The 25,985-nt window shown below is 43.4% G+C and overlaps 1 protein-coding gene across 5 annotated transcripts in view; it reads right to left on the bottom strand.

The window, feature by feature from the left end:
• LOC147700662 (uncharacterized) overlaps positions 1 to 25,985 on the bottom strand; it is a 334,569-nt gene that overhangs the window by 173,567 nt on the left and 135,017 nt on the right. For all 5 annotated transcript variants that reach the window (XM_086929722.1, XM_086929724.1, XM_086929725.1 and 2 more), the window contains one exon: positions 22,678 to 22,761. In XM_086929722.1, the coding sequence (XP_086785848.1) occupies positions 22,678 to 22,761 (84 nt within the window). The remainder of the gene's footprint in view (positions 1 to 22,677; positions 22,762 to 25,985) is intronic.

Genomic DNA, 25,985 nt, shown 5'->3' with positions numbered 1-25,985 from the left:
TGGTACGACTTTCCAGATAGACTTCAATCACTTGCAGGGCCTAATCCTGCAGTATGTGTACATTATCTGTGTGTACAAACTGATGACATCAAATGATACCATCCAATGCAACTGTTCATTTAAATGCAGGCCTACTATTTTGGTGATAAAATCAGTTGTATCACTCAAATATGAAGGATCATCTTCCATGAATCGTTTAAGGAAGATGTCAACATACTTGGAGATCGGCTCAAATATGGAGTCACACCCCGAAATGATAGGTCTTCCTTGAGGATCTGTTAGTCGTTTGTGGATCTCTGGCAAGAAATAGATCACATGTGTCCGTGGATGTTTCTTCAAAAGGAAATCATATTCCTTAGGTCCTAGAAATCCTTACTCAAGGCCCTCTTTCAAAATTCTGGAGATTTTATCCTGGATTTGTCGTGTAGGGTCACTTTGGATTTGGCAATACCATTCTTGGTTACAGACCTGGCTTCTTCCCTCAGTCAAATACATTTCTCTGGGCCATACCACTAATGCCCCGCCTTTGTCGGCGGGCTTAATCACCACCGAGTCATCACTTCTTAAATCTCAAACAGCTTGTTGTTGTAGAGGTGTTATGTTTTTCTTCAAGTAGTTTTTTTGTTTCTCTAGTTGGCCTATAGAGTAAAGTGCGACTTGTTCAAAGGCCACTATTTGTTTGGGGATGTTATATGTTGATGGAGTAAATCTTGATTTATTCGCTAGACACGTATGTTCCCCCATTTCCCTTATATTCTTTACCCTCAAAGAATGCCTTCAAACAAATTTTTCGAAAAAATTAATATGCTTCAATTTTCAGCCGTGTATAGTCAGTGGATTTGTTTGGGACAAACTTCAGTCCAAGGTCCAGGACATATTCTTCATCTTTGGTTAGCTTTGTCTCAGACAGGGTTACTGTTGACGTTGTTTTCATGATTTGTAATAATGGCGCCTTGTTCTCATTTCCCAGGGCTGTTGATTGAACCTCACCCGTGGTTTCTGGTTGCCTTTGACTAAAAAAGACCCTTTTAAATGGACCATCTGGGATCAGATTCCCCTGATGAGTCAGATGACGATGATTCAGAAAAAGTTAAGAACCTGTTTCTTGAGCGACCCTGATATTCTGAAAGCGCTCTACGAGTCTCTTGGTGTAAAAGTCGTCTTTAAATAAGGGTAAACTACTTCTACATTAATGGATTTTGTGTCTCTTTCAAATTAAGTTGTTTTAAAACTGATGGTGTGATCCTTAAATGTTAGTATCTCTTTCTCAATTTTCTCAATGAGAGCCTTTGCTTCTGATGTGGTATGATTATCTTTGATTGCCTGGGTCAGTACTTCTAACTCCTCAGTTTCTTTACGACAAATTCTTTGAGCAGTCTCTATTGTATGGACCATAAGGTCACGACTACATTTTGTGCTTATAAAGCTGAAGGCCTTTTTATACTCTGGGACCTCAATGAAAATGACCGGCGTATTATTAATTTGTAAGCCCCACGGGATAATCCCAACTTTCAAATGCTCAAAAAGGAAGTACCCATGTAGCTCAGTTCTTATGTGCTTCTTATGTAAACAAATCAATTTCTCTGACTCATTTTGCTGTTTGGCTGTAGAACTAAGAGTGACACAAGAAAATGGGAAAGGTGTAGAAATGTAATTTTGTATGTGCTCTTCGGTGAATGAGAGTGTATCAGACATATTCCGACAGGTTGAAACAGCTTGTCTTAAAAGTAATCACTTATTTATTTCATGATAATTTAACTGTCAAACCTTCACAGGTGTGCACCCACTCTACTTATGAAAAGAGGTTAGGCCCTTGGACAGAAGTCAGGTTCCAGATAGGGCCCTATTCAAGTACAAACACAGAAAAGACCTGGCTACTACTTTGTGGTACTGCTCAATTCACTTTAAACAGACACACGGACAGACCCAATATATCAATCACTTGGATCTGGTTATTTGTTTAACCTTTTCTTTTGTATTTCGAAGTTCGGTTTTTAATTATTCTAGAAGAGTCTGAAAATAAAAAATTACACTATTCATTTCCAAACGAATAAACATGAATATACATATATACAAAACATCCAATGTGACAGAAAAATTATGTGCAACATTTACAGCAAACAATACTGCACCAATATCTTTATGCAATAGCGATAAATTACATTTATCACTACCACTTTGCAACTTTACTAAAACAAAGGGATTATAAGACAAAACAAGTGCCCAAATGCCAATGCGTTTCAAAACCCAGTATTACTAATGGGGCTCTCATCAGGGCTTCTGATTCTCTGTTTGATTCAGGGGCCATTGTATTCTGTTAGATAAACATAAATAGATGAGTATCAGTGCAATGTGAACACCTCCTCCCTGTGTCTATTTACGAAAATAAAGTGGGTGAATTACCTGCTGGTTACAGCTTATCTTTCACCTTATGTTGAATGTTACTTGAGTATATCCATTGTTATCAAGGCAGCGGATAAGGGCGGTTCAGTAGTCCTACAGAATACTACTGACTACATAGAAGAAATAGAGCTTCAATTAGGGGTGACAGAAAGCTACCGCCCCACACCCAAGGACCGAACTGCTGAGCTAACCAAAGATGGACTGTCGGAGGTATTCCTGAGCCAACCAGAGTGTGACTTCTTGAATAAAAAATAACCCAGGATCCCAACAATATACACACTACCCAAGGTACGCAAGAGCCTAGAGAAGCCGCCAGGGAGACCAATTGTCTCTGGTTGTGGGTCCATACTGGAGCCACTCAACCAGTTCATCGATTATTTCTTGCAACCATGGGTTCCAGAAACCAAATTGTTTGTAAGAGATATGATGCATATCATTCAATTGCTGGAGGGTCAACCGTACAATATCCAAACTCAACTACTCGTGACTCTTGACGTGTCCTCACTTTATACGTCCATCCCCCAAGACAAGGCACTAGATGTGGTCAGAACCATATTGGACTATCGCCCGATACCACATTGGATACCAACTGACTTCCTGGTTGCGTTGTTGCAAATTGCAATGAAGAAGAATTATTTCATCTTCAAGAATAAATTTTATTACCAGTGCAAGGGCGTTGCGATGGGTGCCACCTACGCCCCGAGCCTGGCTAATATCTTCATGGGTGACTATGAGGAGGAACATTTGTACAGCCATGATAATCCTTACATAAACCAGATTACAGTGTGGAAACGTTATATAGACGATGTTATAATGATTTGGTCGGGCACTGACAACGATCTTAAGGAATTCCAGGATTAGCTAACCACCAGAACAAGGGACATTCAGTTCACCATGACTAGCAACAATGAGGCTACTGATTTCTTGGGCCTGACCTTCTGAGTAGGAGAAGGCCTCCTGTTCTGCGATCTTTACCGTAAACCCACTGAAAGAAAGACATTGCTTAAGTACGAATCACATCACCCCAAGGTCTGAGGGACAATTTACCATATGGCCAGTAATTAAGGCTCTGCAGGAATTACACACGAAAGACAGATTTCTTTAAAGAAACTGAAACCCTCACTATTCGTTTGGAGGAGAGGGTATCCGACAGGATTATTGAAACGGGCTTGCAAACATGCTTGGTATTGTCCTCGTGACAAACTACTACAGTTAATAAAAAAATCTTTGAAGACTGAAAACATCGTATGTTTGCCAACATTCAATACCAAAAGCAATGATATAAAAAAAGATTGTGAAAACGTATTGGAATCTAGTTGCTAGCTAACTCAACACCACCGAAGATCCTATCTTTGCCTTCAAAAGGGGCAGGAATGTCAAAGATAACATGGTCAAAGCATACCTTGAACCCCCTAAACCACTGGATCCCAGGAGCCATCTGGGCCTACCACCTACAGCTGGACATCATAAATGTGGCTAATGTAAAGCGTGCCCCCTGACCATTGAAGGAGCCACTTTCACACATAACAACAGAACACACAAGCTGTTGCATTTTTCCAATTGTAATAGCACCAACATAATATACACCATCCGTTGTATTTGTGGTCTACTCTGTGTGGGACAGACCACCCAGAAATTAAAGGCAAGAATATTACAACACATGAGTAGGGTAAGTTGCAAGGTACAGAGATCTCCCTTAGTAGATCACTTTGTGACACATAACCATCCTGCAGAGAGCATAGGATGGTGGGTAATTGAGAAAATCTGTCCCCATCCGAGAGGAGGGTCCGTATCAGTGGCCCTCAACTTCAAGGAATGTAGGCGGATCCATTCCCTTAATATGGTAATGGAGGGACTCAACGAGCTAGAGGAGGAGACTTCAAGACAAATGGCCAACTATAACACCTAAGTGACCTAAGCTTACACGTACCATTTAAGGGCTATTGTTTCATACATTATATGTGTTTAATGTGGCCTAATCCTACATGAAGTAGTTTCTGTCATGTAACTCCAGTTCTGTAGTAGGGGTATCTCTGTTATAGTCATAATCTAGTGAATAGTCTCCTGCCCATGTGCGTGGACCCCGGAGCAATCAAAAATAATCTCTTAAATTGTCAAAACATGCAGAACTGGAAAGACACTTAAGAGAGAATTTAAAGACAGATAATGCAGCCTATATGCACAGGCTACACTGTCCAGTACTTCAAAATAACCACACAAACAGCAAAGCTTGCCCAGTTTCCTCACAGAGAAAACTTGCCTCTATCAGCAAAAACCTCTGGAATGATAGAGAGGAAGGAATGGACAGATAAGCCCCATAGGCTGCCATTATGTGGCTGAAATAGGATACTGTGCCTTTAAGAAAACTTTCCAGAACTCTCTCAGTATCCCAGAATGCACAGCAGGTCCCTTTTACTTTCAGTTGTTTTTGAAGGCGTAACACGCCAGACCTGTAGCATTCCTTACATGAATATCTTACTCCACCGGGGAGGAGGGCGGGCGCTTATGACTATAACAGAGATACCCCTACTACAGAACTGGAGTTACAGGACAGAAACTACTCCTTCTGTAGTAGGGGATTTCTGTGTATAGTCATAATCTAGTGAATAGAATGGCACGCCCATCCCCACACCAAAGCGGCGGTGGAGAAAAGACATAATACCACTACTGTGCGAACAGATTTGAGCGTCTGTCCTGGCATCAGTGTCCAGACAGTAATGCTTAGCAAATGTATGGACCGACTTCCAAGTGGTCGCCTGCAGATTTCTGCAATTGGAACATTACGCAGCATAGCAGTCGTGGCAGCTTTGCTCCTGGTGGAACGAGCCTTAGGTTTACCCCCTAAGGTCTTATTAGCCTTTTGGTAACACAATTGTATACAGGACACAATCCACCTAGAGATGGACTGCTTGGAGGTAGCAAGACCGGTCCTGACTGATCCATAATTGATAAACAATTGGTCTGACCTACGAATAACTTTGGTTTTATCCAGATAAAATTTCAATACCCTCCTAACATCCAGGGAATGTAAAGACCTTTCCGCTGGAGATGAAGGATTCTGAAAAAACGTAGGCAAAGTTATAGTCTGGTTGACATGAAAATCAGAAATAACCTTGGGAAGAAATTTAGGGTGAGTACGCATAACAACCTTAGCAGCATGAAATACAGTATAAGGTTCTTGGCAACACAACGCCTGAATTTCACTCACCCTGCGGGCCGATGTAATGGCCACGAGGAACGCCGCCTTTCAGGACAGGTGCTGCAATGAAGCCATATGAATAGGGTTAAAAGGCTCCTTCATCAATCTGGACAGCACCACATTCAGTTCCCATGAAGGCGAAGGAAGCCGGACAGGAGGGAATACTTTATTCAAGCCTTCCAAAAAATCTTTGATCACAAGGATCTGGAAGAAGGAATTCTGTGAAGGGCATTTCCTGTAGGCAGTCAATGCAGCGAGATGAACCTTAATGGAATGAAAATTAAGGCCAGATTGCGCCAAATGTAGAAGATAAGGAAGGATGACATCCTCCTTACACGTCGTAGGGTCATAGTTCTTGGAGTTGCACCAGATGCAGAATCTCTTCCACTTGTAAGCATAAGAAGTCCTAGTGGAAGGTCACTTTGACTCCTTCAGTATGTCCATACAATCTTCGGGTAGATTCAAATGGCCATATTGCACTATCTCAGGAGCCATGCCGCCAAACTCAAAGACGAGAGGTTCGGGTGCGCCATCTGCCCCCCGAACTTCGTGAGAAGGTCCGGCCTGCACGGCAACCGTATGTGAGGAAGGAGAGACCGGTGAAGTAGGTCCGTGAACCACCACTGCCTGGGCCATTCCGGGGCGATCAATATTATCTGGGCCCTGGGCCGGGACAGCTTGATGAGCACGGCCAGAATCAGGGGAATGGGTGAAAAAAGCGTACAGAAAGTTTTTCGACCAGTCGATCCATAGGGCATTCCCCAACGTCCCCTGTTGGTCGTACCTGGAGGCGAAGTCTCTGCATTTGCTGTTTTCGGCGGTGGCGAACAGATCTACGTCTGGAGTCCCCCACCTTACGGAGACTTCTACTAGCACTTCATCGTTTATGACCCATTCGTGGTTTTTCTGAATCAGTCTGCTCAGTGCGTCCCCCTGAACATTCTGCACACCTGGCAGATGAGTAGCCGTTATCGTCAGTCCTCTGGCCAGAAGCCAGTGCCAGATCGCCTGTGCCTCCTGCGACAGAGTGCGTGATCTCGAGCCTCCCTGCCTGTTGAGGTAATACATCGTGGTCGTATTGTCCGTCTGTACAAGTAGAGAGTTGGTCTGAAATGAAGGATGAAAAGCCTTCAGTGCCAAGTGAACAGCTCTGATTTCCAGGAAATTGATGTGGTACGTGGACTCCAACGGAGACCACGTCCCTTGAATCTGTAAGTCTCCGGAGTGCGCTCCCCAGCCGTGGAGAGACGCATCCGTCACGATCGTCTGTGCGGGAATGTCCTTGTGGAAGGGAACCCCTCTGAGGAGATTCTCCGCTGAACACCACCACTTCAGAGACTGAAGAGCATGCAGAGACAGACGTATCATGTCGTCCCAAGATCCAGTCCTCTGATCCCACTGATCCTCCAAGCACTCCTGCAGAGGTCTCATGTGCAGCCGGGCGTGAGGAAGATACAAGAGGCCATCGACCCCAGTAGAGAAGACACTGTCCTCACTGTTGTGGAAGGAGCGGTCATAAGAGCCTGAGCCTTCCGAAGGAGTGATAACCGTCGCTCCTCCGAAGGAGACACGCTTGCTGACAGCGTATTGATGGAGGCTCCCAAGTACTGTATGCATTGAACCGGAGTCGGGACAGACTTGGACATGTTGATGTGCAACCCCAGCTTGTTCAATAGAACGCACGTCTTCTGGAAGTGTGCTTGAGCTTCCGAGAAGGAGGAGGTCTTGATCAACCAGTCGTCCAGGTAGGGGTAGACAAACACCTTGTTCTTCCGCAGGGGTGCCGCTACCACTGCCATGCACTTCGAGAACGTTCTGGGCGCAGACTTCAGCCCGAATGGCAGTACTGTGTTTTGATAATGATTGGCGCTGACTTGGAATCGCAGGAACTTCCTGTGTTTCTGTGCAATGGGCACATGGAAGTACGCATCCTGTAGGTCTATAGCACAAAGCCAGTCTCCCTGCTGCAGCTGAGGGTAAATCTGCTGCAACGACAGCATGCAAAATCTCTCTCTGCGAATCCACTTGTTTGCTTGCCGCAAGTCCAGAATGGGCCTGAACTCGTTCTTGTCCTTTTTGCGGACAAGAAAGAACCGTGAGTACAGACCTCTTCCCCTTTGAGGCTGAGGTACGTCTTATATCGCCCTTTTCTTTAATAGAATGTCGGCCTCTGACTGGAGCTTGCGCAGCTGAAACTGCGAGCTGACCGGCGGAATAGCTGGAGGCGGGCTGGTGAACCGAAGACTGTATCCATTGCAAACAATATTCAGCACCCATCTGTCCTGAGTAATTTTTCTCCCCTCTGCCAGAAAAAATTTAACCCTTCCCCCCACCGGAGTGGGTAACGGATGTGGGGGAAGTAAACGCTCAGGGTCTAGACCCGGCCAGGCCTTTGGTCGCTGTTGCGGACTGTTGGCTTCCTCTGGCATTTCTGGAAGGGCTTCCGGAACTGCTGCTGTTGTTGTTGCTGCTGTCCGGAAGTCTGCCCCCACCCTCTGCCTGAGTTTCTGAACCGTCTCTGGAACGGGTGGTAGTTCTTCTTTTTCTCAGGCTTCTCTAACCCGACAGCCATCAGGGTTTCGGCTTCTGCTTTCATACGGGCCATTTCATCGTCCGCATGTTTGCCGAGCAGGGTTTCCCCCGAGAAAGGCAGGTTCCACCCGCTGTTGCGCCTCCGGTTTGAGTGAGGTGAGGCGAAGCCAAGCGCGACGCCATTGATCGATGCCATGGCAGTATCCGTGTGCCGCCAGAAGAGATACATCAGCCGCCACGCTGATGATCTGGTTAGACACCATCATCCCCTCGTTTAATATCTCCAGAAAGTCCTCTTTCTTGTCACGAGGGAGGAGCTCAGCGCACTGCTGGAGAGATTCCGATAGGGCACGATCATATCGCCCCAGCAGAGCCCCGGCAATTGCAGCCTTCATGGTGGTAGATGCCGTCCCACAGACCTTTCTGCCCGCCGAATCAAGCCACCGGCTGTCCTTATCAGGCGGCACTGTCGAAAAAGGAGTGGTGGCATGCTGCTTCTTAGCCGCTGCCACGATAACGGAGTCTGGTGTTGGGTCCATTTGAAGGAAAGCCGGGTCAGATTCGGGGGCCCGGTATTTCTTGAGGAGCCTGGAGGGGGCTGCCTTCATCACCGCTGGAGTGAGGAACAACTCCTTGGAGGGCTCCTCCAATCCGGGTACCAACGTTAATAGCGGTCGAGACAAATGCTTTTTGTGAGTGTCTCGAAGATCCGGGACGTAGTATGTGTTGGCACCGTCACCGTAATCCCTAGCTTAGTCGTGCCCCTCAACAGTACTTCCTGGAAGGAGACGATATCGTCCACGGGCGACACCCTCGTCCCTGGAGACTCCGACAGCGTCGGTGAATTCTCCCTGGTGGAAGAGCCTGTGTGGGATCTGGTTCTGCGCCTCCTGTGGCGTCGTCTAGATCGAGATGACGACCGGCCACGGCTCCGCGATCTCCCTCTCCGGCCGAAGCAGTAGCGCGATCTTCTCGGCCTCAGCCGATCCGCAGGCCTCGCAGGAGCAGGCGATGCTGGCCTGGCCGGGACCCTCAGCCGAGGAGTCCCCTTCGGCAGTGTTGGATAGCGTGGCAACGAGGCCGTCCTGGGTGGAGGGACAGGTGGAGGAACAGAGGGAAGAGGCGGTGGTGGGAGCTGAGGCAGCGGTGACTGACAAGTAGCCGGCCCACGAGGCGGCGGTGGTGGTGGAGGCAGGGTGGGGTTCCGAGGAGGCGGACCCTGCGGCAAAGGAGGAGGGGTAGGCGTCCTAGGTTTAGTAGGCGTATACACCACTGAGTAAACCGAGCCCGGTGACTGTGTCTTCTTCCTTGGTGATGATGGTGAACCAATTGGCGACCTCCTAGCGTCAGGACTCCTCCTGCGCTTCCTCTGCATCAAAGAACGCCGTCTCGACGTCGAGGAACGTCTTCTCGACGTCGACCGGTATCGCCTCTTTGACGTCGACCGGTGGTACCTCCTCGACGTCGACCGGTGACGCCCCCTCGACGGCGAACGCCTCTTCGACGGCAAACGCCTCCTCGACGGCAAATGCCTCCTCGACGGCGAGGATCCCCTCGACGCCGATCTTCTCCTCTTCGCCGACGGCGAATGGCGGTATCGCCTCGACGGCGAGCGGCGACGCCGGGCCTTTTCATGACATCGATGACTCAACGATGTCGACGACGATGCTGTTGACGGTGTTCTGTTCAGCTCTTTCGACACCGAACGTCGACGCCGCTTCTCCCCAGAGCCCCGGGGAGATGGGGATCAGACCATTGTCATCCCCCTCGACGCCCCAGTCGACGCAATCCACGCTGGTGGAGAATGGGGACGCTTGCTGGACTTCCTGCCCCTGGGGAGCCCCCCAGAGGCCTCAGCATGGGCAGATGAAGCATGCCCTGACCCACCTTGTGTCTTCTGGCATCATTCCTCGAGGCCTTGGAGCCTGATCTTCATCCTCTCTCTCAGGATCCTGACAGAGAGGGTCTTGCAGATTTCACACTCCTCTGGGAGGTGAGAAGAGGGGAGGCAGACGATGCACACTCCATGTGGGTCGGATTTGGCCTTTTTTCTATCACACTCTGGGCAATTGTCAAATAAGCCAGGCATTTTGACAATATAGTGAAGAAAAAGGGCTTAGTACTTAACAACAAGCACTACACACAAGAAAAAGTGAAAAAATCACCAATTAAACCCTTGAAAGGGAGAGCTCAATGCTCCAGGGTCCTGCTAGCAGGAGCCGGAAAAAAGAACTGAAAGTAAAAGGGACCTGCTGTGCATTCTGGGATACTGAGAGAGTTCTGGAAAGTTTTCTTAAAGGCACAGTATCCTATTTCAGCCACATAATGGCAGCCTATGGGGCTTGTCTGTCCATTCCTTCCTCTCTATCATTCCAGAGGCTATTGCTGGTAGAGGCAAGTTTTCTCTGTGAGGAAACTGGGCAAGCTTTGCTGTTTGTGTGGTTATTTTGGGGGAATTTCTAGTTGAAGTACAGGACACTGTAGCCTGTGGATATAGGCTGCATTATCTGTCTTTAAATTCTCTCTTAAGTGTCTTTGCAGTTCTGCATGTTTTGACAATTTAAGAGATTATTTTTGATTGCTCCGGGGTCCACGCACATGGGCGGGACTATTCACTAGATTATGACTATACAGAGAGATCCCCTACTACAGAAGTATAATTTCAGACAGTCTATGTATCAAATATCATATGTGTGTAATGTTGCATTAACGACTGGCACAATTACAACAATGCTAGGCTTTACATCTGCATAATTACATGTTGCATGAGCGCCTAGCCTGTATTTCCGCATTATTGACTGAAATGTTGCTTGAGTACATAGTACAACTACAATGGTGCACTGTCGGTAAATAATGTTTTAACAGTTCATTGTATTTGCACTTTTGACAGATATGTGAGATAGGTTAGTAAATTAATACTTTGTTTGGTTTAACGTTTGATTTCACATAGACTGCATGAGCACCCTTAATTTCAACAAATGTGCATTTAATCGGTCAGTAACCAGCATGTGATGCTTCATAACATTACGCGAATGTATAATCTCCAAATTTCCATTGTAGATAGGCAACTGTGCTTTTGATCTCCCACAATTGATAGAATTGAAACTGACTCTTGTATGCACACTATTTGCACACTATTTGTCGTGATATCTACGTGACATCATTTTTCACGCATTCTATATGGCCAAATAGTGGGTTGCTTAGCAACCGGGCTGGCTAGCATCCAGCTGCTGCTCAACTTAACGCTACATGCACGCGTACGTTATTCACGTTTTGACAGACTTATCTCTGGTCTGCCACGGAGAGTCCCTGACAAATTGCAGCGTTCTGCCAGGACTAATGCCTGAGAATGCCTAAACCAATAAATCTAGGTAAGTGATTTCGAAGAGACCTTTCTTTTGAAATGGTTTGAGTGTTCATTGTTCGATATGCTTGAACGAGGGGGTCCTAATCTCCCTCCTGGTTCTTTCTCTATAGAACCGCCCTTCGATTTACATCACCTCAAGTAAGTGCCTGAGTGCGAGCATTTCCGAATAGCGGGTCTTTTAATTTCCGCTCCGGCCATCATACCGACTTTGGTGAGTTTTTGACCATCAGAGCCTTAATCACGTAATGGTGCGAATGGTCTAGTTCGACTTGTTCGAACCAGTGTGTCTAATCATAATTCCCGTCCCGGTTCTTTCTTAACAGAACCAGCCTGGGATTCACTTCACCACAATCAAGCGCCCGAGTGCGCTTTTAAAGACGAGTGTCTGACCAGTTCTTGAAATGGTATCAATCAAGGGAAAAGGAGCAAGATGGTGTCAATTTGATTCCTCGTCGCTCACCCGCACACGCCGTGCATCTCGGGTGTCGGTCATGGGGACTGATTCAAGATGTTGAGGCTGAAGGAAAGCGGAATGCGAGTGCAGCTGCTCCGCTCTGCAGCCTGAAGAAGACTGGAACTCGCTTTTAACTTCGGGAGAGACACAGCACAGGGGGAAACAATACTTTGTTTCATCCGTCTCCTGATTTCCTGCTACATTGTGCTTCCGATCATAGCGCTCCTTCTGGGGTCCCTGCCTTTGAGTCAGAGAGAGAGCAGGACACAAGCGTTACACCTCTGCTCTCAAATCCAGGGACATATGAAAAAAAGAAAAAGTCACGATGTGCTAGGAAGAGCGCTTTAGTTTTTTTTGCTACCTTCTGGTGTTGTACCACTCGACTGGTGTTCAGTCCAGGATTGAATTTTATAAACAGAAAACTATATCAAAAGCGGCAAATGTTGTCCAGGGGCCCCAGAGCTGTGAAAACCAACAAGCCAAAGGTCCCCAGCCTGCGCCCACGTCGAACAACATTACTTCAGGGGAGGCTGCTGCACTGGACGGGAAACAACCTTTACAACGCAACTTTTACAACGCACTACCATTACAACGCACTACCATTACAACGCAACATCCCTTACATCGTATGCCATTACAAAGCAACCATTACCACGCATGACACTACAATGCATACAACTCATGTCATTACTACGCAGTCATTACAACGCATACCATTACAACGCATAGTACCCTTACACTATCCGAAACCTACCCTATTGTTGCACCCCCTGGAGTTAGAATAGTAATTTTTACCCCTACACTATCCAACACTTACTCTACTGTTGCACCCCCTGGAGTTAGAATAGTAATTTTTACCCCCACACTATCCAATACTTACCATACTTGCAATGTAATGGTATGCGTTGTAATGGTATGTGTTGTAAAGGTAGTATGCGTTGTAATGGAATGCGTTGTAAAGGTAGTTTTTAGACAATTTGTTGTAATGGCATGCGTTGTAATGGACTGCGTTGTAAAGGTATGCGTTGTAAAAGTATGCGTTGTAACATCATACATACCACTGGACAGCTCAATAAAAGGTAAAAGGGAAGCTAATTGTTTAAAAAGGGATGCAGGAAAAATCAGAGGAGGTGGGGGGGTCAAGGGGGTTAAGGAGGGCTCTCAACCTACAATTGTAGTAATGCTTGCAGGTCCTAAGACATTATCTATTAATCCTGACACTACTATGAATGACACAACAACCCCCACACCCCGGGCAGGGCCCGAACTAGATCACCTGTTTACAGTAGCACAGGAGCACCTGAACCCTGGAGTTAACCCGGGGGAGTCTCAAGAAAGTGGCATTCTTCTACAAATGGGAGATTTTTCTCGGTAAGCAGTCAAGTCCCTAGACCAAAATAGTACAGAGGACCCAGTGACTTTGGAAAAGGTACCCGTCAATCTATGTACTCCTGCGCTGCCCTCCAAAGAAACTGCTACCCCCTTAGACCCAATATCTATTAAGATGATGGCCACAAGCGAGCCTGGGCTCAACCACCTTACAAAAGGTATTACGGATTACATCCTCAGAGTAGAACCTAATCCTGGCCTTAGAGCCCCTTAGTCACCAGAAGTTGGTGCTGTACATTTCTATTCGGTCTCAGATTCGGTCTCAGGCGGCTCTTTGGCCACCTCTGACGAAGAACCAGCCAGCTCTAGCTCTAGTGAAGACATTAGTATTGATCTCTCTAAAAATACAGGGATGGTACAAAGTCAGGTAAAGAATAGAAACCCCTCTAAGAGATGGAGCCAGCTCAAATGGGACTACTCAAATTCACAAGTGGCTTATCTCCCATGTGAAAAGATGAACAGAAATCCATCTGGGAAAATGCTAAATGTACAATTGTAACAGAACATGTGACAGAAACCTCTTTATCTTCAGTCTTGGCTTCTATCAAGGGTTTCAAGAAGAGGATTGCTGTGACAATCGAGCCGCTAAAGGGGCAGCTAAAAAGCTACAGGGGTGCCTGTGGAAATTAAACAAACTGTGCACGGATACAAGGGACCGGGTTAGCATGGTCGAAAGCCGTGCAGAGAGCTTAGAAAAATGAAGTAACCACTTTGAAGAACCAGGGGTCGGCTCATGACGCATGTCTAGTACGTGTCAGGATGAAAATGGAGGAACAAGAAAATCGACAGCGCAGGAATAACCTCCGACTGCTGGGCATTTCGGAAGGGGTTGAAGGTGATGACCCAAGGCGCTACATCGTACAATTACTATGCAAAACTTTCCTGACACAAACAAACTAGAACTGGGACTATGAAATCCAGCGTGCACGCCGATTCCCCTTTAACATCAAACCAAATAGAAGTGGCAGCAACCCTTCCGATGGGAAGCCTAGGGCTTTTTTTATGTACTTTGGTAACTTTCTCCTAAGATAATTTGTGAATGACCAGGTCCGTCCGAACTCTCTAAAAGGGGCTAATGGGGTAAAGTTTTTTGCTAAACCTGACTTTTGCAATACAAGAAGGGGGTAAAAAATGAAGGAAGAAAAAAAAAGAACATTTTATCAATAAAAACGTAACTTTTAAGTCAGGAAAAATCAACTCTAATACTTTGATAGGGTTTTCAGATTGCTTTTACGAATTTTGATGATTTGTCCCTGGAAGCTTAAACATTGTTTTTGAGGTATAAGGCCGATTATATCTTCCGTTTAATCTAGGGCATAGGCTAGCGGTGATGTATCCCAACTGACAGCCTTCATTCAGGGTTTCCCTGATTGCTCCAATTGTGGAGGGGGGAGTAAAGGGGGTATATGGGGGGCACAAACGGATGCTGGTGGTGGGGTTCACGATACTGATATTGGCTAATGGAAAAAAACACAAAAAAAGAGGCGTAAATCACAAAACAAGAGAAAGAAAAATAGGAAACGGGAAAAAAATGTGCAAACAAGTAAAAGAACAAGTATACTTTGGGATATACCAAATGCAAGACGGCACAGGATATGCGTCTGGGAGAAAAGCAGCCATGAAATGTCAAATAATATAAATAATCAATGTTCCTTGAAAATTTAGTCTTTTAACATCTGTGGTCTAAATGATGCCATGAAAAGGCAGAGAGTAGCTCAGGGTTTACATTTTTTAGGAGCCAAGCTTATTACCTTGAAAGAAACACACACTGAAGGATCCCAGAAGCACTTACGAAATACACTGGGGTACAGGGTCGTCGGAACTACTCTCTTCTTCAGTGGCTTGAAGTCTGTAAGGTGAGGTGACAGCATGTTTTGTGTTTTATAACCCGCACCTGCCCTTCCTTGGGCGTGGCCGCACACGGCCTTCTGGGCGCTGTAGTTTCAATGCTATAAAATCCCAGTGGATGCGCACTTCATCAAAGTTAAACATATTAATATCCCAAGTGGGTGAAAGTTGATTGTCCTGCCTTTAATCCACGTTGTTTAGTTGATGCAATAAGGTGCGGGCGCGCACACACGCCTGGATAGCGTTCGCACCCCTTCCGCCTTTGAACGCTGTACCTGTTCATGGTGTCAGCTAAGGTCGAAGTATTAGCTCGAAGGGCTCAGTCCGCGACCCGGGAGGCCGCTAAAATCACTCACAATCCAGGACCCAAAATCGGACTGGCCACTCGGAAGCTGATTTGTTCAAACACCATTTTATTGCAGCATTCTCGTGGACTGCAAGCAGGAAATGCCTTCAATTATTCAAAATGACAAACACGTTTCGAGAGTTTAGCCTATTCTCTTCTTCAGTGGCTTGAAGTCTGTAAGGTGAGGTGACAGCATGTTTTGTGTTTTATAACCCGCACCTGCCCTTCCTTGGGCGTGGCCGCACACGGCCTTCTGGGCGCTGTAGTTTCAATGCTATAAAATCCCAGTGGATGCGCACTTCATCAAAGTTAAACATATTAATATCCCAAGTGGGTGAAAGTTGATTGTCCTGCCTTTAATCCACGTTGTTTAGTTGATGCAATAAGGTGCGGGCGCGCACACACGCCTGGATAGCGTTCGCACCCCTTCCGCCTTTGAACGCTGTACCTGTTCATGGTGTCAGCTCAGGTCGAAGTATTAGCTCGAAGGGCTCAGTCCGCGACCCGGGAGGCCGCTAAAATCACTCACAATCCAGGACCCAAAATCCGACTGGCCACTCGGAAGCTGATTTGTTCAAACACCATTTTATTGCAGCATTCTCGTGGACTGCAAGCAGGAAATGCCTTCAATTATTCAAAATGCCAAACGCGTTTCGAGAGTTTAGCCTACTCTCTTCTTCAGTGGCTTGAAGTCTGTAAGGTGAGGTGACAGCATGTTTTGTGTTTTATAACCCGCACCTGCCCTTCCTTGGGCGTGGCCACACACGGCCTTCTGGGCGCTGTAGTTTCAATGCTATAAAATCCCAGTGGATGTGCACTTCATCAAAGTTAAACATATTAATATCCCAAGTGGGTGAAAGTTGATTGTCCTGCCTTTAATCCACGTTGTTTAGTTGATGCAATAAGGTGCGGGTGCACACACACGCCTGGATAGCGTTCGCACCCCTTCCGCCTTTGAACGCTGTACCTGTTTATGGTGTCAGCTCAGGTCGAAGTATTAGCTCGAAGGGCTCAGTCCGCGACCCGGGAGGCCGCTAAAATCACTCACAATCTAGGACCCAAAATCGGACTGGCCACTCGGAAGCTGATTTGTTCAAACACCATTTTATTGCAGCATTCTCGTGGACTGAAAGCAGGAAATGCCTTCAATTATTCAAAATGCCAAACGCGTTTCGAGAGTTTAGCCTACTCTCTTCTTCAGTGGCTTGAAGTCTGTAAGGTGAGGTGACAGCATGTTTTGTGTTTTATAACCCGCACCTGCCCTTCCTTGGGCGTGGCCGCACACGGCCTTCTGGGCGCTGTAGTTTCAATGCTATAAAATCCCAGTGGATGCGCACTTCATCAAAGTTAAACATATTAATATCCCAAGTGGGTGAAAGTTGATTGTCCTGCCTTTAATCCATGTTGTTTAGTTCATGCAATAAGGTGCGGGCGCGCACACACGCCTGGATAGCGTTAGCACCCCTTCCGCCTTTGAACGCTGTACCTGTTCATGGTGTCAGCTCAGGTCGAAGTATTAGCTCGAAGGGCTCAGTCCGCGACCCGGGAGGCCGCTAAAATCACTCACAATCCAGGACCCAAAATCGGACTGGCCACTCGGAGGCTGATTTGTTCAAACACCATTTTATTGCAGCATTCTCGTGGACTGCAAGCAGGAAATGCCTTCAATTATTCAAAATGCCAAACGCGTTTTGAGGGTTTAGCCTACTCTCTTCTTCAGTGGTTTGAAGTCTGTAAGGTGAGGTGACAGCATGTTTTGTGTTTTATAACCCGCACCTGCCCTTCCTTGGGCGTGGCCGCACACGGCCTTCTGGGCGCTGCAGTTTCAATGCTATAAAATCCCAGTGGATGTGCACTTCATCAAAGTTAAACATATTAATATCCCAAGTGGGTGAAAGTTGATTGTCCTGCCTTTAATCCGGTATTCACCTGTTACAACGCATTTTTTACAACGCACTACCACTACAACGCAGGCATTACAACGCATACCATTACAACGCATAGCGCTGGGGGGCGCTCTAGGATAAGAGGTAAGTTTAATTTACTATCCAACACCTTCCCTAGGGTCCACGGGGACTGGAGTTAGAATAGTAAATTATACTTACCACTATCCAGCACCCCAAAGCGCTATGCGTTGTAGTGGTATGCGTTGTGAATACCGCGTTGTAATGGTATGCGGAGTAAAAGTATGCGTTGTAACGTCATACATCCCTTTAATCCACGTTGTTTAGTTGATGCAATAAGGTGCGGGCGCACACACACGCCTGGATAGCGTTCGCACCCCTTCCGCCTTTGAACGCTGTACCTGTTCATGGTGTCAGCTCAGGTCGAAGTATTAGCTCGAAGGGCTCAGTCCGCGACCCGGGAGGCCGCTAAAATCACTCACAATCCAGGACCCAAAATCCGACTGGCCACTCGGAAGCTGATTTGTTCAAACACCATTTTATTGCAGCATTCTCGTGGACTGCAAGCAGGAAATGCCTTCAATTATTCAAAATGCCAAACGCGTTTCGAGAGTTTAGCCTACTCTCTTCTTCAGTGGCTTGAAGTCTGTAAGGTGAGGTGACAGCATGTTTTGTGTTTCATAACCCGCACCTGCATTGAAACTACAGCGCCCAGAAGGCCGTGTGCGGCCACGCCCAAGGAAGGGCAGGTGCAGGTTATAAAGTGTTTGTATCCGTTTGATTTTAGATGAGACATTCTTCGTATTCATATTGCTGATGCTATAAATAAGCTTTGATGGTATAAACTATAATATATTATCATATCTAATCTCTATCAGCCATTCTCTCTTTCTTTTCGTCCTCTTTTATTTCTTTCTCCGTCCCTTTACCCTTTTCACACTGTGTTCTCGACTCTTAATACATTAGCCATTGAATACCTTTAATAGGTTACTCATTAGCCATTGCCTACTTTGATGTTTTAAGTGTTGGTGGGTGGAGGGAGGGTGGGAGGGGGGTACGTGATTGAAAGGTTTCTTATCTCTGTATTTATCTTTTGTACTTTCAATAAAAATTAAATAAATAAAGACGAGTGAGCATTTCCGACAAGCGGGTGTATTAATAACCGCTCCTGCCATCATACCGACTTTGGTGAGTTCCCGACCATCAGAGCCATAAACACGCAGTGTGAGTCTTTAGATGGGTATCAGCAGAAATCTTTGTAAATACCAATCCCGCCCCTTCACTATGTTTTTAGAATTGCCAAGATGGGGCTAAGATAGTGCATTTTCGATCCTTATGCTTAATTGGGCATCGGCAGGTGAGTTGTTGCCACTGCTCAGAGTTGCCTATCATAGAATGTTAAGTGTATAGGTATGCAACACACCCGATTCATGCTTTTTCCTATCTGCAGGCTGTGATCCCTCTTCCCCCACCGTTGTCCTGATGAAGACCCACATTGACTTAGTACTTAGTAGTGCATACCTTGGGTTGAAACGCCAACGATATTTCTTGGTCCAGATCAAGGCTTTGCGCACAAATTATTAATTTGTTTAAGTGGCTAAGTCATTGGTGTTCTGCTCTATTCTGGCCTTCTAGTCTTCTTTTTCCCTTGTACATATTTTAGTCACTTTGTACATAAAAACCACCAACTTATGTTACACTTACAATATGTCACTTGAACACGTATCACTTTATATTTCACCTTAAGTTTGACAGTTTTTATAAATTGTTTGGGTATATATAAATGATGCAATTTATATAAAATAACATAATACCCATCAACGTGTGTCGCTTTTGTACTTTGTGTGTGTTCCTTAAACTAAACTCAGATACGAACATTTGAAGATTGTAGATAATAACTTTGTAAATTGATCATTTGTATAAGAAATGGTGCAGAGCAGGACTATCGACGGAGAAATATCGTGGGACATTAATGTCGCTGCAGAAATATCGTTTGGAAGAAATATCGACAACAAAAATATAGAGGACAAGAATATCGACTGACGAGTAAGTAATATCAATTACAAAAATATAGTTGCAATAAATATTGATTACAAAAATATAGTTGACAAGAATATCGATTTATTATTAATGTTATGTATATTAGTGTTTTTTATACGAATTTTTTGTCATTTTATTATATGTTTTAGAATTTTTCTAGTTAATAATTAATTGTAAATTTAATTTTGCGTTATTAGTTCCGTAGCGGGTTGTAGGTTTATAGGGGAATAGGGTGGGAAGTAATTTAATGATATAAAATTAATTGATTAATTAATTTGTTAATTTATTAATTAATAATAGTTTAATAATTAGTTGCTAATTAATTTCAATCAGCCAATTAATAATTAATTATGTTCATTGTTTAATTAATTTTAGGTGTGTGTTGTGGTGTTTATATGTGTAAAGGGTGTGAAGGATGGTAAGTAATACATTTTTTATTGATTAATTATTACATATTTTAAAATTCATTACTATTAAATATTTAGTAATTAATCATTGTAATTGTGTAATTAATGTTAGATGTCTTGTGTTTATATGTGTAAATGGTGTGAAAGCTGGTAAGTAATTAATTTTTTATTGATTACTTAAAAAATAATAATACATTAACTTTTCATTAATTAATTAGTAATTATTAAATGTAATTGTGTAATCAATTTTAGGTGTGTGTTGTGGATATTATAGTGTTAAATAATGTGTAATTTATTTATTTTTTATTATCTTTGTTATTAATCATATATGTACATTTATGTATTAATTATGTTAAAATTGGGAATTAAATTTAATAAAAATTTTGATAGTATTGTTTATTATTGTTTTGTGATCCTGCGCTTTCCCTACTGTTGCACTCACTGGAGTGGTAATAGTAATTTTTACCCCTCCGCTATCCAGCGCGTTCCCTACTGTTGCACTCACTGGAGTGGGAATAGTACATTTTACCACTCCGCGATCCAGCGCTTTCCCTCCTGTTGCACTCACTGGAGATGGAATAGTAATTTTTGCCCCTTTGCTAGCCAGTGCTTTCCCTACTGTTGCACTCACTGGAATAGGAATAGTACATTTTTACCCGTAAGTTATCCAGCGCTTTCCCTACTGTTGCACTCACTGGAGTGGGAATAGTAATTTTTACCCCTACGCTATCCAGCGCTTTCCCTACTTTTGCACTCACTGGAGTGGGAATAGTAATTTTTACCCCTACGCTATCCAGCGCTTTCCCTATTGTTGCACTCACTAGAGTGGGAATAGTAACTTTTTTCCCCTTCGCTATCCAGCGCTTTCCCTACTGTTGCACTCACTGGAGTGGGAATAGTAATTTTTACCCCTACGCTATCCAGCGCTTTTGCTACTGTTGCACTCACTGGAGTGGGAATAGTAATTTTTACCCTCCCGCTATCCAATGTTTTAACTACTAATGTTATTATTTTGTTATTAAATGTATGTATATTTTTTTATAGTTTAATGTGTTAATTAAATATTTAATATTTTATTTTAAATTTTGTATATATGTTTTATTTTATTTTTATATAATAAAGTTTATAAATTAAATAAAGATAATAGGTAATAAAATGTATGTAAGTAAATATATGTATATGTACACTTTTTTGTGTTTATATTTATTAAATTAAGTTTATTTGTTATAATTAGTTAAAATATATATTAAATTTAATTTAATATGTTAATAATATTAATGTGATTTAATTAATTTATTTTAAGTTAAGTTATTTGTCGGTATTTTTTATATCTATATTTTTTACATCAATATTTTTGAGTCGATATTATTGTACTTACCTGTTTAAGTATAGGGGGTCGATATTTTTGTAATCAATATTTTTACATCGATATTTTTGTTGACTATATTTTTGTTTTCGATATTTAAACATGGAACCTAAGAAATAGCTTTTACACCGACAGAACCACTGTTTTTCTTTACAGGTCCTCATACATCTGCACAAGCCTTAATACCTCACCAGTTACGCTGGTCCTCATACATCTGCAAGAGCCTTAACACCTCACCAGTTACGATAGTCCATATTTTTCTCTGACTGCAATATCTCAATAACACATTGCCCTGAGACTCAAAACGATTCGTCAGATGCCTTATCAAGAGATTATTCCCCATTAGAAGAGATTACTGAGTCAGAACCACCACTGATTTGATGGTAGAAGGCTAAAAAGTCTAAAGAACTGGCTGTAATAACGACCTGCATGGACTTGTTCCATATCTTACGAATACAAATAAAAGAATTGATGGTGCAAGAGTGGGTGCAATTAAAGGTCCAACAGGAAATGAGAAGGGAGGTTTGCTTTACCAATGTACTGACATATACATGCACTGACCTTCAAGAACAAACAATTTAATAGTCACACGATTGAGATTTTGCTGCTCATTTGAGGGTACAAAAGACCACGTTGCTTATTCTATGCAGTTTTTGGTCATCTACAATGAGAGCTGATCAAAAAAAGGTATATAGACACTGGTTCCATGTAACTATGCTCAAGTCCTGCGATACAGAGACCTGATTGATTACAGAAACCAACCGAAGAGAAATTGAAGGGAAACATGAATACAAAGTCAAATATATGTTAGGTTCCAAACAAAGGCAAGGTCAAGTATTTTATGTAGTGGATTGGGTGCATTTCAAAGAGAGGTCACAGAACCAGTGGGAAACGTCCCCATGCCCCTCAACTCCTCAGATTTCACAGGTTACACCCAAACAAAAACATTTTTGGGGCATACTGTCGCAACCACCAATAAAGTCCATATAATAGCTAGAAAATTACCCAAACATCAATTCCAATCCACCTCCATAGAAAGAGCCTGGACTCCAAAGTTCCGGGCGTCGAGAAGGCAAAAGATACTAAAGACATGATGTGGGCAACATTAGGATCTGAGCAGCTGGCTTAAACTATGTTTATGTTATGATCGAAATGAGAATGTTAAATTGTAACAAATGGCACTGCTTGAGCCACATTCTACTCCATTATGATTGCTGGAAGGAATCTATGGAAAACAATGCAGTTTCTAGGCAATGTGGAACAAGCGGGAACATTCCAGCACATTCTGGATCATTCAAGAAAGTCTTACCTGCCATCTTGATTGCAAGATGTATAAAAGCCACGCCCATTCAAACAGTCTTTGTTTGGCAATCTTTCTTCGTGAGCAAAATTATTACTTGCCCAATGTCGCTATGAACCTACCTGATTTCAAGAGAGTCTGCTTCTGTTGGAGACTGCCTGATCGACTCCTGCTTTCATCTTCAAAGTCTCCGGATTGGTCACAACCTGAAAGATAAGTAGAAAGACAAGTAAGAACCTTTATCTTGAGACACTGTAATATTGTGCAATTACTCGTTTCTTACATTAACATATTTCTGTACCCATCTTGTGTACCGTATGTTTGAAGGTGGTGAACCTGGTGTGGTGATCTTACTGTTCATTACTGTCAGTTGCATCTGACACTAGCTACTGGATGGTTTGGATCATTTATACTGAATTAAAGTTAATCTACATAACTACTACAAAGAGCCTTTCGTCTCCATTTTAACTTGAATTTTACACTGGCGACGAGCTGCGGTCTCAAACCATGCAACAAGAACTTGATCCCAACATCCAACAACAACATTTAACTTTCTCATGTTTGGATTTTACCTTCTGAATGGATAAAGGTTTCTTCATTTCAACTCTTACTTAATGTGAGTACACTTTCCTTACTCTTGGGACAATGAACTTTAACTTGAGCACTGCCACACACACACCTCATACCAATTTAAAAGTTTAAAGGTCCCTGAGTGAGCTCATATTTTAGAGCAATCTTCGCACGTCTCACTGTTATATATTCATAATTTCACATTTCCTTTCTGTATCATTTATGTATGCCAAGAGTCTCGTGGTTGCAACCTTTTCTCAAAGCTTTTCTTCAGCGATAGGCACGCTTTAATTTTTCACTTGCCTGTCACTGTTTAATTGTTCTTCAACGCGCAAAAACAGTTTTTAATATTTTTCTTCTTATTTTTATTACAACCCACTCTCAGAGTTACAACCTTAGATACAAATAAAGTCCTTTTCACCATGGCTTCTTCTCAACAGTTTCAAACGCCAGCTCCATTTTAGCAGACTCCAGGCAAGCCTCCTCTCATTTGGCGCAACTGGCTCAAAGGTTTTGAGAACTATTTGGTAGCCATTGACGCCACTAAATTTGACCCTCCTCGCAAGGTTGCTATTCTTTATGGTTGTCTAGGAGTTGCTGCTCAACAAGTTTTTGAGAATCTTGCTCACATTCCTTCTCCTTCTGGTGATTCTGGTGACAATTGGAACGTTTATCAAGAAGCCATTGCTCGACTCAATAAACAATATGACGATGAACCCAGTATTGTTTTGGAACGTCATAATTTTTTCAAACGTAAACAAAGTATAGATAAGAGTGTAGAAGACTATATTGCTCAACTCAGAATTCTGGCCTCTACCTGCGATTTTGGCGCAAGTACAGATGCTTCTATCAGAGACCAGTTCATTTTTGCTTGTTTTTCTAAAAAAATTCAGGAACGTTTGTTGAGTTGTAAAATCCCTCCTTGTCTGAAACAATTGATATCGCAAAAGGGATTGAACGAGCAACTAATTCCCCTAAAAGTTTGCAAGAAAGCATTTCTCAACCTTGTATTCATATGGTTGATCAAGCTTCAAGTTTTGGCTCCATTGAGCTTGTTAACAATTCTTCAAGGCAACAGAATAAGAAACCCGTCTTTTTCTATAGATGCGGTTCAAGAAATCATCTTGGTAATTTGCCTGCTTGTCCAGCATCTGGAAAATAATGTCCTTCATGTAAAAAAATTGGACATTTTCCATCTGTGTTCAGGGGTCGCAAAAAGTTTACTAGAGTCAATAATATTGAATTTCAGGAAAATTTAGAATCTTGCTCAACCAGACTGAATGACGTCATGTTGTCTATTGAATGTGATTTTGTTGAATTTTCTAGCATTAAGGGTCCTTGGTGTGAGTTAGTGGTTGGTACAGTGCCAATTAAAGTCAAAGCTGATTCTGGTTCACCTATCACCATTTTATCAGACCTCACATTTTATGCCAATTGGGGTAAAAAAGTTGTTCTTTGCAAATCTGACGTCAATCCTAAAGCTTTTGGCGAGAAGGATATCGACATGCTAGGTTTCTTTTATTCAAACATTGCATGTCTTGGTAGATACACTTTCACGAAAGTTTATGTCGCTCTTAAGGGCAGAGATATTTTGGGTTGGTTTGATCAAGCCAGAATGGGTTTGATTCTCAGACCCGGTTCAGGTCAACCTATGGCTTTAGGTGATATTCCTCATGATTACTACACTAGTAATGATTCTGGGAACTTTATTGTTTCAGATCTGTCTTTTCCTAATCTCAAAATGGATAACTTATTCAGTTCTTTTCCAAAGTTATTTAAGGATAAGGTTGGTACAGTTCTGGGTTTTAAGCATGAAATTTGACTAAAACCCAATGCTCAACCTGTTATTCACAAGGTTCGCTCTCTTCCATTGAGTGCAAGAGATGAACTGAAAAAGGTTTTGAAAAATGTATGTGATGAAGGAATCATTGCACCTTGTGATTCATCCGAATGGGTTTCCCCAATAGTTTTAGTTTGCAATAAATCTGGGGAGATGAGATTGTGTGCTGATTTACGCTCACTGAATAATAATATAACTGTGGATTGCCATCCTCTACCTAAAATTCATGACCTATTGGCTAATTTGGGCGGGGCTACATTTTTCTCCCTCCTGGACCTTAGGTCTGCCTATCACCAAATTCCTTTATCTCCTAAATCTCAAGAATTAACAACTTTTATTACGCCCTTTGGTGCTTTCAAGTACCTTAGGCTTCCTTTTGGTTTGGCTTCGGCAGCCAGCATTTTTCAAAAACTGATGGACAACTTATTGCGAAATATTCCTGGGGTGCAAGCGTATCAGGACGATATTTTGATTTATGCGAACGACATTGTTCAACATAATCACACTCTTAACACCATTTTACAAGTGTTAGAAAAAGCTGGTATGACTGTCAGGCATGATAAATGTAAGTTTGGGGTTCAAGAATTGGATTACTTGGGCCATTCACTCTCTCCCAATGGCATTAAACCCAGGTTCTCTTTAATAAAAGCAATCAGAGATGCCATACCTCCTAAAGATAGAGATGCCATTCGCTGATTTCAGGGTTTATCAGAATATTATGCAAGGCTTGTGCATGGCTATGCACAGATTGTTGAGCCGTTGAGAGCGCTCTTAAGAAAGGGAGTGAAGTTTTCCTGGTCAGAAGACTTGCAAAAGGTTTTTGAGCAAGTTAAAAAGATTATTGAGGATTCACCAGCTTTGCATCCCTTTTCAGATGGTTCGAAGTGTTTTATCACCGTTGATGCCAGTCTCACTGGGTTGGGTGTCATTTTGGGACAATGGGTCGAAGGCAAAGAACAAACGGTTGCCTTTGCATCCATTACACTTCTTTCTGCCGGAACTAGAAACAGTACAATCGAA

Source organism: Lissotriton vulgaris, chromosome 7 (genome assembly GCF_964263255.1).
Source record: "Lissotriton vulgaris chromosome 7, aLisVul1.2, whole genome shotgun sequence".
NCBI classification, from domain to species: Eukaryota; Metazoa; Chordata; class Amphibia; order Caudata; family Salamandridae; genus Lissotriton; species Lissotriton vulgaris.
This window is presented reverse-complemented; position numbering and strand designations above follow the sequence as displayed.